The 14,218-nt window shown below is 39.3% G+C and overlaps 1 protein-coding gene across 2 annotated transcripts in view; it reads left to right on the top strand.

Moving 5' to 3' along the window:
- Window positions 1-13,978, top strand: part of KDM5A (lysine demethylase 5A) — a 51,080-nt gene extending 37,102 nt beyond the window's left edge. For both annotated transcript variants that reach the window (XM_076341014.1, XM_076341006.1), the window contains exons 23-28: window positions 977-1,528; window positions 2,309-2,452; window positions 5,839-5,998; window positions 6,294-6,514; window positions 8,654-9,064; window positions 11,288-13,978. In XM_076341014.1, the coding sequence (XP_076197129.1) occupies window positions 977-1,528; window positions 2,309-2,452; window positions 5,839-5,998; window positions 6,294-6,514; window positions 8,654-9,064; window positions 11,288-11,500 (1,701 nt within the window). In that variant the 3' untranslated portion in view covers window positions 11,501-13,978. The remainder of the gene's footprint in view (window positions 1-976; window positions 1,529-2,308; window positions 2,453-5,838; window positions 5,999-6,293; window positions 6,515-8,653; window positions 9,065-11,287) is intronic.
- The last annotated feature ends 240 nt before the right edge of the window (window positions 13,979-14,218 follow it).

The following is a 14,218-nucleotide window of genomic DNA, read 5'->3' as shown; positions in this document are numbered from 1 at the left end:
TCTAATTTGTGTAGAAATCTTATGGAAGAACTGATAAATGAATTTCACTGAAACAAGTATCTCATAATATGATGTTTGACACAAGAATATAGTTCAGCTTTAATTGCAGTGAAAGTAGAGGGAAGCACAGTTCAGAGTATAAGTGCTGGTATTTAATATGTACTGGGCTATGTGTAAGACTTAAATGCTCTTGGGTTAATATTTGTGGCTGCTCATCTAATATTATGAACATTTATTGAAATCCCATCAAAATAATGTGGAATGAGGCGCAGCTCTACCTTAAACAGTACCAAGACATATTTGGTTAGGTTGATTTTGAGGGCAGCCTGTTAAGTGCTTGGTCATAGAATCTGGGCTGTGGGGAATGTTGTATTTGATTCTTCCTTGTTGGGAGGATATTGATGCAGCTTATCAGAAGAATTTGCTGTCATCTGGCTGCCCTTTCTCCGGGAACAAAGAAAATATATGCAGGCTCATTAATGTGGCTTATACACAGTCTGTTTTACCTTAGTATGCTTTGTTATAGTTACTTGAATGGAGACACTGAGGAAATGCAAGTTGCTTCAGGAAGATACGTGGTCACTCAGATGTTCCTGGTGCTGAGTCAACATTGAAACAATGCTCAGCTGCATTGTCTCGGTAGACAGATGGATGGAACCGATTCTGACTTCTCTTCTGGAGTCAAAACCTGTTCTTCTGGTGGCCTTACGGCAGATTTAATTATGAACTTCAGAAACTTTGTAGATATGGAGAAGGTTATCTAAATTTTACATAGAATCTCTGTCAGAAGGACTCAGGGGAGTAATGAGTAATTGAGGAGGAGGTATTTTAATTAGATCACACAATTCCTAAATTTTGGGCTAGTTTAACTAGGAAGATCTCTTGATAGGTGGTTTTTTTTCTTTTCCTACATTACTAATAAAATGTAATCTCTCTTAGCTCTGAAGGTCATGAACTGTTTTTTGTCTTTGGGTAGGTGGCTATATTCAAGGAGCGGGAACAGAAGGAGATTGAAGCCATGCATGCTCTCAGGGCAGCTAACCTGGCCAAGATGACTATGGTGGATCGAATCGAAGAAGTCAAATTCTGTATCTGCCGCAAAACAGCTAGTGGATTCATGCTACAGTGTGAGCTGTGCAAAGACTGGTTTCATAGTGGCTGCGTGCCCCTTCCCAAAACAAGCTCTCAGAAGAAGGGCTCTAGTTGGCAGGCCAAAGAAGTGAAGTTTCTGTGTCCGCTTTGCATGCGTTCTCGAAGGCCACGGCTTGAGACAATACTGTCTCTGCTGGTGTCCCTGCAGAAGCTGCCTGTACGGCTGCCGGAAGGGGAAGCATTGCAGTGCTTGACAGAACGTGCCATGAGTTGGCAGGACCGAGCGCGGCAGGCTTTGGCCACTGACGAGTTGTCCTCTGCTTTGGCTAAGCTTTCTGTGCTCAGCCAGCGAATGGTGGAGCAGGCAGCACGGGAGAAAACAGAGAAAATAATCAGTGCAGAGCTACAGAAAGCAGCAGCTAACCCAGACCTGCAGGTAGGGATGTGAATATCTTGCTCTTTATCGTGCTTGTCCTTTTTCAGTGTGTCGAAATGCCTTTTCTTTCTTGGAGAAGCTTGGGGGAGAGGGGAGAGAGAGTTAAAAGCTGAGAATTAGACATATCAAAATTACTTAGTTCAGTGCTCCTCAGTGTCAGGCTATGGCTGGCTTCAGTCAGTTACATGCTGCTCCAGGAACAGGTCTGTTGCTTTGTACTTATTGTCAATAGCAACTGCTGAAGGTGCTTGTAAGAAACATTGGTTCAGATATAACAGCTGGCTAAGGGCCTGAAGATGTGTGAAGCAGTGGCTACTTTGGTGTCCAAATTCCATTTCCCTCTTGACAGAATCAAAGGTCTCAATATTTATAATTTCTTATGGATTGTCATTCTTAGGCATTTGGTGTTTTGTTAGTAAATTTCAGTGAGGACTATAGGCAAACACTGGTACTTTTACAGCTGAGCTCTTCATCTTGAGGTTGAGAACAGATGATGCTGTGGTGAAGAAGTTTGTACAACCACAGGCTATAATTTGGTAGCACTTAGCAGCAGTATCTAGATCTTTCTAGTCACTATTATTCAAAAACATAGAAATAAAATCTAATAGAACCTTTTCCTTGGATATTTCGCTCTCTCTCTTCACATCTTGCTGTGACTGTCCAGGCAGTTATCCTCAGGCCAAAAGAACCACTGTTCTCTTCGTCAGTAACTCTTTAGCTTTTTTATAGATTTTTCTGGAAATTTTATTGTTTCATTCCCATATTCCATTTTTATTTTAGGGACACTTGACTAGTTTCCAGCAATCAGCCTTTAACAGAGTGATAGGGAGTGTGTCCTCATCCCCACGGCAGACTTTGGATTACGACGATGAAGAGACAGACTCTGATGAAGACATCAGGGAGACGTATGGCTATGACATAAAGGTAAGTAATCCAGTGTGGCTTGTCTGCATGGAATTAATCCAGAGCACCTGGTTTTTATTCATTAAATTTATTTCAGAATATTTTTTGTATCTTAAGCTATCTCTGTACATTCTGCCCTGGCTCCTGTTGCAGAAGAGGTACTTACTGATTTTATCTGAATGTCTCAGTTCTGGACTATTGGGAAGTTTTGTAATGTTTTTATTTAAAATTTCCAAATGTCCTGTTTGAGTTTCAAAAGGTGTTTTTTAGAGCTAAGGAAGAAGATACACTTCTCAAGGGATTTGTATTTATAATACCATGGAGGATGAACATTGTCTTTATGGCCCATTCAGAGATATCATGAATCATAAGTATGAGTAAATGTCTATATGGAGAGCTCTTCAACAGTTTTTGCTACAGCAAAAAAATTAGTCTTTGGAAACTGCATGCCCTATAAAAAGCTTCCTGATGTCAGAGCTTCCTTCATGTTTTCATAACCTTTCTCTTCATTCAACCCTCATATAAAGGAGGTACATGTGTTCAATTTTGGATGTGTGGAAATATTCAGGAATAGATGTCTGGATTCAGTTCAGAAATTGTAACTGCAGTTAAATTTTTAAAATATTTTAACTAGAGAAGAACTGTCATAAGAAAAGGCAATTGTAGAGGTAGCCAAATATTTTCAATGTGATGTATTTCACTTCAGAACTTCTGAAATGTCCTTTTGATACATGTAGAGACAAAAGCAATGGCACTGTTTCTTGTTGTGCAGTGTTTTCTTTCTAGCGATAGTGTCATATCTACCTTAAAAGATGCTAACTTAAAAGACAGTGTGGTCATGTAAATTCTTCTAAGGCAGATTTTCTGGTTTATAAAGGGACAGCAAATTTTCTAGGTATGATTTGCCTCAATCTCCTATTTTTAGTATTTTGTTTTTAAGCAGCTTTATGCAAATACACACATTTGTCTTACAGTCCCATGTGAAATGCCAACAAGAGTACATTGCAATTGGGTGTTACAGCTTTTAATTAAATTATTTTTTTTATTAAAAAAAAATTTCCAAACTGTTCTTTGCATCAGGAGTCATAATAAGGCATTTCTGAAAGATGTGGCATTTTCTAAGGCTGTGATAAAGGATATGTCAAGAAAGATGGCATATGCTTGTCAAGATCTGAGGGTTTTGCAGGAGTGTAATTTCATTTGTTTAATGATTCTGTTGTCGTGATTTCAAAATTTGTTACTTAACCCTTTTGATTTGGGTGTCCATCACCATATGTAATTGTAAAAACCTAAAAGTAAAAATCTGTTGAAGCAAAGCTGATAGGGACCAGAAATGTCTTTTGTTAGGCCAGCTAACATGGTTGGAATGGAAGACTGATTTTCAGGCGACCAAATTCTTCAGGTCTAAACTAGGAGCAGCAAAGTTCAAAAGAAATAGCAAAGTTGCTCAGAGTTTAATTATTGTTATACTGTTGGCTTTCAAGGGTTGGGTTTTTTCAGTTTATGATCTATAAACGTTCTCCAGTGGAGTGATGTGCTTTTTTTAAAAAAAAAAAAAGCATATAGATCATGATGCATCATGAATTTGCTCTTAATAACTTCTTGTGGACCCTGTAGAAGTAGTCCTCAGATCCCTAAGGGTCCACAGACTTATGTTTCGAAAACCACGGTCTCGGACATCTCAAGTACAACAGTAGTTACAAAAACAGATATGAAAAGGCCTGTTTGATTATATTGTGCTTCTTCTAATTAAAACGTGATTCTTGCCAGGAAATACTTCATTATGAGTGCAATAGCTAGACTTGTTTTAAGATTTGTTCCAAGCAGACTGATTCACTGGTCAAATTTACTGTACATTTTCTTCACCTTTAATTGCTTTCATTTTTGTCTCATGTATTTTTTCTCATGCCTTTGCACCTGTGTTGCCTATGGCCACCAAATGGTGATATCTTTTTGCTAATTTCCCTATTGGCCCTGAACTTTCTTTAATGTAATACCATATGATATCCAGAACAAGATATTGTACGAGATACAACCTTTACTATGTAGGGAGAAATATCTTCCTCTTTCTGAATATATTTATTCTCCCTTTTCATCTGGGCAATTTAAATCTGAATTTCCCACTTCTATTTCTGTACTGAGATCATTAGTGTGCACTTCACTTCCTTTTAAACGTGTAACTGAAAGCCAGAGAGAGATTACCATTCTTAAACTCCCTTTTTATGTCATGAAATGACAGTGTCTGGGTGGTACAATTTCCTGAGTTGGCCATTTTGGGACCCACACAGCTAATCTTCAGGTAAATATTGTCAATAACTGCTCTACAGCCTTTCTCTTCTTTTAAGCCAGCTTCTTGTTTTTTATTGTTTTCTGAAAGATTTCAGTCTTACGTGTCATGTTAAGTATGTTTAACCTGTTGGCCAGTTTCATCACAAATGTGATGGGGTGGCTAAGTTCTGGAAAGTGCTGTGGAAATAGACAGCTGGTTGAGGAGATTATCCTTATTAATTTCACCTGCAGGGGTGAGTAGGAAGAGGGAAAAGTTAGTACTAGGGGGCATCAGGGAATCTACTCAGATGGGCTTGTGCCTTCTCTGGATTCTCTGCCTAATGTAGTGCAAAGTCAAACAAAGATTCTCCCACTGCTAAGAGATTCCTAATCTCTCTTCTCTTAATGGATCCACCTGCACCTGAAGGCACGCGTCCCATTTCAGAACGTGATGTATCTAAAAAGACAAGCATCCATCCTACACAATGCATTGAGCTAAGCACAAGCCAATGCCATCATTATTCTGTTCATGGAAATATTCACAACAGTCTCAAGTATTACAGCCCTCTTCCTTTCAGTGTTTGCTCCTATCTTAAAATGGTTCAAGACCTCCATGAAAGTCCCAATCCCAGGGCCAACGTTTGATCGTTTGCCATTATGTTGATGTTAGCTCTGCTGGAACGCCCTGTTTTTTCCTCACCTGTAAGATCTTTAATTGCTTCTTTCTGTAGTAACCATTATTTACTCACTATACCCCTGCTTTACTAAAGATGCCAGTCTTTATGGTCTTACAGTCAAATTTTTCAAGACAAAAAAATTACATAGGCTAAGAGTTAGCCTCTTTTCATTATGTTGACTTCTGAAGACCATACTTGAGGGACTGCTGAGTGAGGAAACTTGTCAAGTGTTTCTCATGCACTAGCTATAAATCTATTGACCTGTCTCCATAGTTGCTCTGTTCATCCACTATTTAAGTAGGGATGTAACTTGTACCTTTTGCACATGGTCTTGGTGTCTCTGGTGGGGTGCTTCAAAGTAGGGTTTTAGGAGCAGCAGACTGGTCAGTCTTAGTAGAATTTACTTTGAAGTAGGTATTTTCTGGATCCAGATGTTGCATGTTTTCTGTGGGTCTTTTTCAGGACAATGCCAGTGTAAAATCTTCTAGCAGCTTGGAGCCCAATTTGTTTTGTGATGAGGAAATCCCCATTAAATCAGAGGAAGTGGTGACACACATGTGGACTGCTCCCTCATTCTGTGCTGAACATGCATATTCGTCTGCTTCTAAAAGCTGCTCTCAAGGTATTTGCTTTTGTATACATTGAGATAAAATTGAACAGACAGCTGGGATGGAGCAGTGAGTAAGGAGGGGAACTGCTCTGTTACCTGTGCTAGTTATAGAGGACATGTTGTCTGTAAGAAGGTACAGTAGAGTTACATTGCAGTTAGTTTCCTGATGTCTGATAGATAAACCTGTGTCAATGTTTTTTGCTTGGGATTGTCTCCCTCCATAGATTGTTGTTGTAAAAAGTATGTCATTTCTTTTGGTTTTGATCTCTTCCTTTTATCCTTACATGACTTACCTCCTGTCTGAAAGGTTCTAGCACTCCAAGGAAGCAGCCTCGGAAGAGTCCACTGGTACCTCGCAGTTTGGAGCCCCCTGTATTGGAGCTGTCACCTGGAGCGAAAGCTCAGCTAGAAGATTTAATGATGGTAGGAGATCTACTAGAGGTATCACTGGATGAGACTCAGCATATTTGGCGGATTTTACAGGCTACTCATCCACCCTCTGAGGACAGGTTCCTTCATGTCATGGAGGTATGGAACTTGAAGAAATATTCTGGTATGGAAAAAAACCCCACCATGTTATTTTGGTGGTTTTTTAAAAAATATAATCTTGGGTAGTTGAGTGCTTAGTTACTTGACATAATTTGGTTTTCAACTGGGGAGTAGTAGATTCCAGAATATAACAGAGTAAGAGATCCAAAAATTCAGTTCTTGATCACTCATGCCGTAGCACTGTCCTCCACAGTTAACCATATTTAGAACAGTTTTCTCAGGCAGTTCCATATGCAAACCTTATTTTAGAAAATATAAGGTTAGGGAAGGAAACGCTGTTCTTGATTATGCTTGGAATCAGAACTGATCTGCAAAAGAATTACAAGAAACATAGGAAGATGGAAAGTCTACACTTCGCTTGTATAACTTGATACTTGTATGTTGCTGAACTTTTGTTGTTACTGGGGAAAGAACACTTTTTTTAATAAAACATGGTTTGGTAATTCAGGTAATAAGATTCCTATTCTTCTCAGAATAACATAGAGATAGCAATTTTTTTATTAGTACACTGTGAAGATGTGCTGAACACTTTGCTCAGCTGACAGTGAATGAGGCAGGTTTATCTGCTGATTCTGAGGTCTAGTCCAAATCACAGCCTCATTCATGCAGTGGGTAAGGAATGTGTGCTGGAAGAAAAGGTAAACTCTTGTGTTGAAGAGCTGTACTGGAACCCATCCTTTATCATCTGTCAGCTGAAGTTAGGGATCAGTTTGACCATGTGTAGTTATGGGGTATATGACTGCTTTTTGGGTTACTGAACTGTACAGGCAATATATTGAAGATGGTTGGTTCTTGACTCTTTGGTAGCATACAGTAATATAAGATGGAAGGTTACATGCTATGAATGGTGAGGTTAGGTGAGCATATTAATCAGTTGTCTCGTTTTCTGAGTGTCAGCCATATACAATGGATAAGCCAAAATGTTGTATAAAGTAGTATAAAGTAGTAAAGTATAAAGCAGACCCTGCCGCCAAAGAAGTACTGCTTTACCATGTTTTGACCCAAGTACTTCACTTCATAAGCTTAATGTTCTTTTAATGTAATGTTTTTGGCATGGAATTGATTGAAGAACAGTTTGAATGCCAGCAAATAGCAATTTATAAATAGTGTGCCAGACTGTTATATTAATAGTGAAGCATAGTGGGGTTTTTTTTTGGGGGGGGGGGGGGGGTGGGGTGTTGCAACATTTTCTGGTTAACCCTTATGAATACTTGTTTGACCAGAACTACTCATTTTGAATTGAATACCTTTCAATGTCTATTTACATGCAAAATAGGTAGACTTTTGTAAAATAATCTTCAGAGGATTTGCTTTTGAGTATCTATAGTAAATAATGTACTATAAGCCAGTAAAAGACTGTTTACTGTATGTCCTTAATCTATTAATAATTATTAAGGTTAAAGTGTATAGCTGGATTTACTGAAATTGAGCCAGTCCTGTTTGTACAAAGGAGCTATACATGTGAATCTTTCAGACATAAATAGGACTTGTCACTGTGGATGCTACCTGCAGTGACAGAGTTTGCCAATTTTAAGCCTCACTTCTGATCTGAATCTGCTACTTAAGATTTGTTCATGATGCCAGGATGGTTACAATGTGTGCCAGTTTGGAAGCTATTCAAATAATGGATCTGTTACTTTCTTCTCTTGCTTGAGTTGATGATACATTTTAAGAATTCACCAATTGCTCTTTCTTAATCTCCAGAATAGCAATTGCTTTCTCTCAAAAATAATTACAGGCAAGACTGACCTAGGATGAAAAATAAGCAAGAGCAACTAACAAATGATTAGTCTTCTCAACTTTTATTAAAAAGCAATGTGAGAAGGGAGTTGTAATTATTGGTATTCTGCCTCCTTACCCTTGCTGATGGTTTACTTTTTCCACTGCACATTTTTGACTCATTGTACCACTTACTATTTTTTTCTAGTATGGTGAAAATAAAGTTGAGCCCCTTTTTGTTTAGAATTTGTAACAGTATGTTGTTAAATAGGTTTCTTCATACCATGTCAGGGCAATGGTGGAGGTAAGTACATCTCTCAAACCGCAGGTTTGCAGTATATGAAAATTCGCATTTAAAAAAAAAAAAAAAAAAAATCTCTTTTCACCCTTTCTATGAAGGATGACAGCATGGATGAGAAACCACTGAAAATGAGAGGGAGAGACTCTTCTGAGAGGAAGCGGAAACGAAAGCTGGAGAGAGCAGAGCAGTTCTTTGGAGATATGAAGCAAAAATCTAAAGAGCTGAAAAAACTGGAAAAACCTAAGAAGAAGAAGCTAAAACTCACCATGGATAAGACAAAGGAGCTAAACAAGCTGGCAAAGAAACTGGCTAAGGAAGAGGAGCGGAAGAAGAAGCGAGAGAAAGCAGTTGTCACAAAGGTGGAACTAGCAAAGGAGAGCACAGAGAAAAAAAGAGAGAAGAAGGTTCTAGATATTCCTTCTAAGTATGACTGGTCAGGAGCAGAAGAGTCAGATGATGAGAATGCCGTATGTGCTGCACAAAACTGCCAGAGGCCCTGCAAGGACAAAGTGAGTTTTCGCTTAGTTCTGTCATAGGCAATTCCATGCGAAGTCAAAAGCCCCAGTGCAATTTAATAATTAGGTTGAACAGCATGAGCAACAAAAGTGGTATGGTTGGAAATCAGAGAGGATTGAGTAGTACTTGGGTAGGTACACGGATGTAGCAGACAAAACTATAGAACTTCCTTATTTTCTTAGGTACTTTAAAACAGGAGAAGATGGAAAACTAGAATCTGGGAAAAGGTACTCTGTCTTGGTTGGGAAGTTTAACTTCTTCAAGCTGTGTAATTTTTTGCTGGCTATGTGCAACACGCATTGTCTGATTCGAAGGATTAATTCTTTGACTCAGCTAGAGATGTTCCTGACTTCAGTGTGCTTCTGAGCAGAAGTGGGATGTGCAATGTTCCTAAATGAAGTAAATTTTCTGTATTTCTTGCATACAGTCTGTGAACAGCGATGCTGCAGGCTGAGGCATCTACAAACTGCAGTGCTTCACTTTTCTTGTTGGAGATAAATAATCAGTGATTTTAGACCTGATTGGATTATTACAAAAGAAACTTGATCTGCCTCTATGGTACTTCCTGTCCTGATTGTCAGCTTTTAACACTGACTAACTGATGATCAAAAAAAGTTTTTTTGGAATGTTTTTTTTCCTGCTTTTTAGAAAGAAGAAGAAAAAAAGCGCTCCCAATAATAACTGTGGGATTGACACTATACTGCATTGGCTTGCACAAGAGGGAGTAGGAACAAATACAAATACCAAGAACTTATTTCTTGTTTCGCAAAATTGAAACATGGAATTCAAATGTTCATTTGAACATTTAAAAAGACCAGTGAAAGATCAGTTTTGAAGTCTTAAACTTAGACCAAGGTTAGAAATCACACTCAATCACTCAAAAGATGATACAGTCTTTGTACCACCATTCTCTTTACTTCACAGATGATAATTAGCTTATATTAGTACCTTTTTACAGAAATTGAGAAGGCAAGAGGGAGAAGAGTGCCTTAAAGTTCATATTATGAAGAAGGTTGTACTAAATTTGTCAAACTTCCATAAATTAAACTGAGTAAAATTCCTGATTGTATAATCAAAGCTTTTAATGGAATGACTGTCTTTCCATAAGGTTGGTCACCTTTTTGTACGTTTAACAGGTGAATGCCATACAGGTGAAAAATGGCAGATACAGGAATGTAATGACTGAAGCTGCAGCTGTTAGTATCCATTACTAGTTACTTTTAAAAATTTGTTCAGGAATAGTTTTCCTACAAACTAAAGTAAAATCTTGAGCTGATAATGTTTCTTCATTTTAGATAGGTTGCCACTGCTGTTATTTTTACAATGTATTTTCATTTTCACATTCCCCTGGAAGGTGAAAGTAGAACTACAGCAGTAACAATTTTTATAGCTGTACCAGTGCATGCCATTAAAATTAAGAATCTGTGTTCCTTACCCTGCAGATCTCAGTTTCTGCCCGCTGGCTCAAATTAACGCGTACTTTTACTCAGGGAATTACAGAAATCTAATAATTCATCTTTTTTTCCTTCCTAACTTTTTAGTTTACTTTTTATGCCTTTTCCTAATTGTTCTATAGCAAGTTCAGCTTAAAGTTCGAAATATTTTAGCTTAAATGTGCTGACACTTTGGAGTTACAGTTTGTGTGCATTTTTTGGCATTTGGTGGCCAGCTGTATACCCAGTATCTAGCTGGTAGAAAAGTATTAAAGCTGCTGATGTCATGTGGCTTTTTTTTTTTTTTTTAGCCAAAAGCAGTAATCAAGTCCTTCTGTTTTCTGTAATTTTTAAGTTGCAAAAGCTACCATTTGATAATGCAGTCTAAGGGGATATATATAATTTAGGATGGGTATTTGTAGACTCTCATCTATGCTGAAGTAACTGTCCCTGAGCACACTCCTATTTTAAATGTGTTCTAGCATACCCGTCTTTCATTTGACGAGAGCTGAGTGTCATCTTCCTCAGTAGTAGTAATAGTGTGTGTTTGTATTGTGATGGTCTAAGGATGCAAGAGGGGCAAGGTTTTTTTGGAATAGTGCTATTTTTTATTAAACTGGAGCAGCTTGTTAAAACAAGCTCTGTAGGGCATTAATTTGTGCCCAAAAGCTTTTGTGTTCTATGTATATCAGGTGGGTTTAATAGAAGGTATTTTCTTCATAAACTCTGCCTATCTGTCTTTCCTTGTAATGTGCTATGTGTTGCTGATCTGATCTCTTGCAGGTAGACTGGGTGCAGTGTGATGGTGGCTGCGATGAGTGGTTTCATCAAATTTGTGTTGGCGTCTCTCCGGAAATGGCTGAGAACGAGGATTACATCTGTATAAACTGTGCAAAGAAGCCAATGCAGGGACCAAGTAGCCCTGCTCATGCACCACCTCCTCCTTTCTTATTGAGCTACAAACTACCAATGGAAGATCTTAAGGAGACAAGTTAGCAGCTACTTGATGCCTGGAACTTGTTGGGAAATGGACCACTCAAACCCTACAGAAAGAGAGGGTTTGAAGCTAATGTAGCCACTGAGCTTCACTTCCAAGGATGTACAGACCTGCAGCAGAGTTGGTCCCTTCCTTACAGCTGGCTTCCTTCATACAGCGGGGACGTCAAGGCACAGTGGTACCGACTCATCTATGCAGACACCACCTGATTAGGAGCTCCAGCCAGTGTTTTTTGACTTGAGTATTTCCATCTTTGAGTGTGGCTGTTGCTCTTAGAGACTGAGCAAACCCGAGGCTGTTAGATTAGACACTTCAGGGTGTTACAAGTACATGTTGGCAGTGGAGCTGGCCTGGAATTGGTGGGCATAGGCTGGAGCTTTTAGGCCTACCAGGTTACCCTAAGGAGGTGACTTTGGAAGTTATCTTTTGCCTCCCCATGCCAACCCAGTGAGCAGGGCAATGTCTTGGGAGAGTTAAGTTGCCTCCATATCCGGGCAGCTAACACTACACTATAAGGATGGGAGCAAGTGGATGAATTTCTTTTAATTTCTCTTTTGTAGCTAAAGGGCAGAGGAGCTCATGATCTCAGAAATCAGCAAAGGTTCTGTTTACCAAAAAAGAAACCCAACTCTACTCCACTAGGCAAAATTTTTTCCTTAGTGGGGAACAGCTGATCTTCCCGTCCTGAGGAGGGCCAGAAAACATTGATGAAGATGTCTAGCTAGACCAGAGCTTGGGAAAAGCAGAGTGCTTCCCTTTCCACAGGGGTGCCCTCTCCTGTTCTAGGCTTTGCTTAGAATTCTGCACTCCTGCACGTTAAAGTTGTCTCACGCAGGATGGAGCTGGCGAGGAGGTACAGCACCCAGGGCACCAGCTTCTGTGATCTGTACCCAGGGATGGGAAGGAAAGAAGACAGCCCACTTACCTCAGAGGTTACACTGACATGTGCTTCTGTGAAAAGTTTCACTCACAACTCTTTCCGGTATCATCAGGCTACGGGCATGGCCTCAAGCGATACCAGCAAGCAGTCTGCAGATACTGTTCGCAGCGCAAATCCCCCTCCCTGCTGGCTTTGCTGGATGTGTACCAGTGTACAATCAGCAACAGTTCTTGTTTGAAGTTGCCCCTGGCTTTGCCAGAGGACCAGAGGGCTTGGGGTCATCCTGGGTGACAGTTGTTTTAGTAAATCCATTTTTAAAGAAGGACTTGTTTTTACTTTTTTCTAAATGTCTCAGACTACTGACTTGTTCTATAAATAGATTATTTTTCTTTGATTTTTTTATACTTACCACTGTTAACCAGCAGCACAGACAGAGGTTCACAAAGCAAAAACCTGCCCGTGGGCTTGGGTTTTTTTACTCCATTCCTTCCTTGTAGTACAAGGAATTAGCAGTTACCTTCCCCATTCTAGCCTGACCAGCTGCCTGTGTTTTAAATAGGTAAATACATTTCATGTGCTACCTTTGTGTTTGGGTTTGTTCCTATTAGTGGGGCATCTGGGCCTTAACGACTCCAGTGGATGCTGGCTTTATGTATGTGAATGTCTGAAGCCAGCCACTGGGCTGTCTTGTCCCCCTCTCCACTCGCTCCCTATTGTGTTTCCATTCTTCTGCAGTTCTAGGAGTGTTGTAAGTAGTGTCCAGTCTTACTAGGAGCTGGATTGGGATTTAAAGAAATATTGACAAAAACAAAAGTGTTCTGTCTTGGCTGTTCTGTGTCCCTTCTCTTGTTCTCTAATATTTGGAAGTTTATTTATCTGGCAGAATTATCCATCCAAAAAAAAAAAATTCAGCTCAGGTAGACGAACTTTATCAGTTTGTTTTATTTGTGCCTGCTACCTGGGAAGAGGAAGATGTGCAAAAGAAAAAGAACTAAGATGGAGGGCAGAAGATACAGGGTCTTGGGAGCTTTGAGTGCAAACTGGGCACAGACTTCTAATTCCTGCTCCTTAAAGACTAATATGGTATTAAAAGCAAAAGCAAGCTGTGGTTAAGCATGTGGCTGAACGGGCACTGTAGCAAACATAAGAGTATTATTTGTTTACTTATTTATGAAGGAGTCTATGCTATAGCTAGACATACCCTCTTTTTGCCTTCAGTTACGTTTTTTTTCTTCTCAATGTATGCTTAGTTTTGGTAAACTGGGTTAAACATGTTACTTTCCTTCAAGCTTTAACTGATGGTACTACATAAATGTTTCCCTATATGGAGTGGATAGACTCTCTGTCACAGATGTTTAATCGTTCCAGAAGTAGACTAGTACAAGATTTCTTAAAGAATCCCAGTGTTCTGTATTCTTTCCTGACTCCTAGAATCCGTGACACAACAGGGAAAATATGGTTAGCATATCCTGTTAGCCACTGAGCATATCCTCTTAACCATTCCTACATTCTCTGTCGCGATAAAGTCATTGTTATATGTAATTACCATCAACTGGAAAAGTGATCTTTTAGTAAATCTGCATTGAATGTTCCTGTTTCTCTGAGTAGAAGGTGTGGTGGAGAGTGTTAACAGTAGCACTAGTTACAAGGAGAAGGAAACAAACAGCTATACAATGCAATGGTCAATCATTCTGCTTGTAATGAGCATAGAAAAGAGTAAACAACCGAAGGAAATGTGCAAATAATGTGCGAAAGGTCACATTTTTAGTAGCTGTTTTTCATATTATCACATGGAGAGGCTCTTTATTACACTGTCGAAAGGAGGTTCCCACGTTTT

Source organism: Aptenodytes patagonicus, chromosome 1 (genome assembly GCF_965638725.1).
Source record: "Aptenodytes patagonicus chromosome 1, bAptPat1.pri.cur, whole genome shotgun sequence".
Lineage (NCBI taxonomy): Eukaryota > Metazoa > Chordata > Aves > Sphenisciformes > Spheniscidae > Aptenodytes > Aptenodytes patagonicus.
Note: the sequence above shows the minus strand (reverse complement) of the source record. Positions and strands in the feature narration are given on the sequence as shown.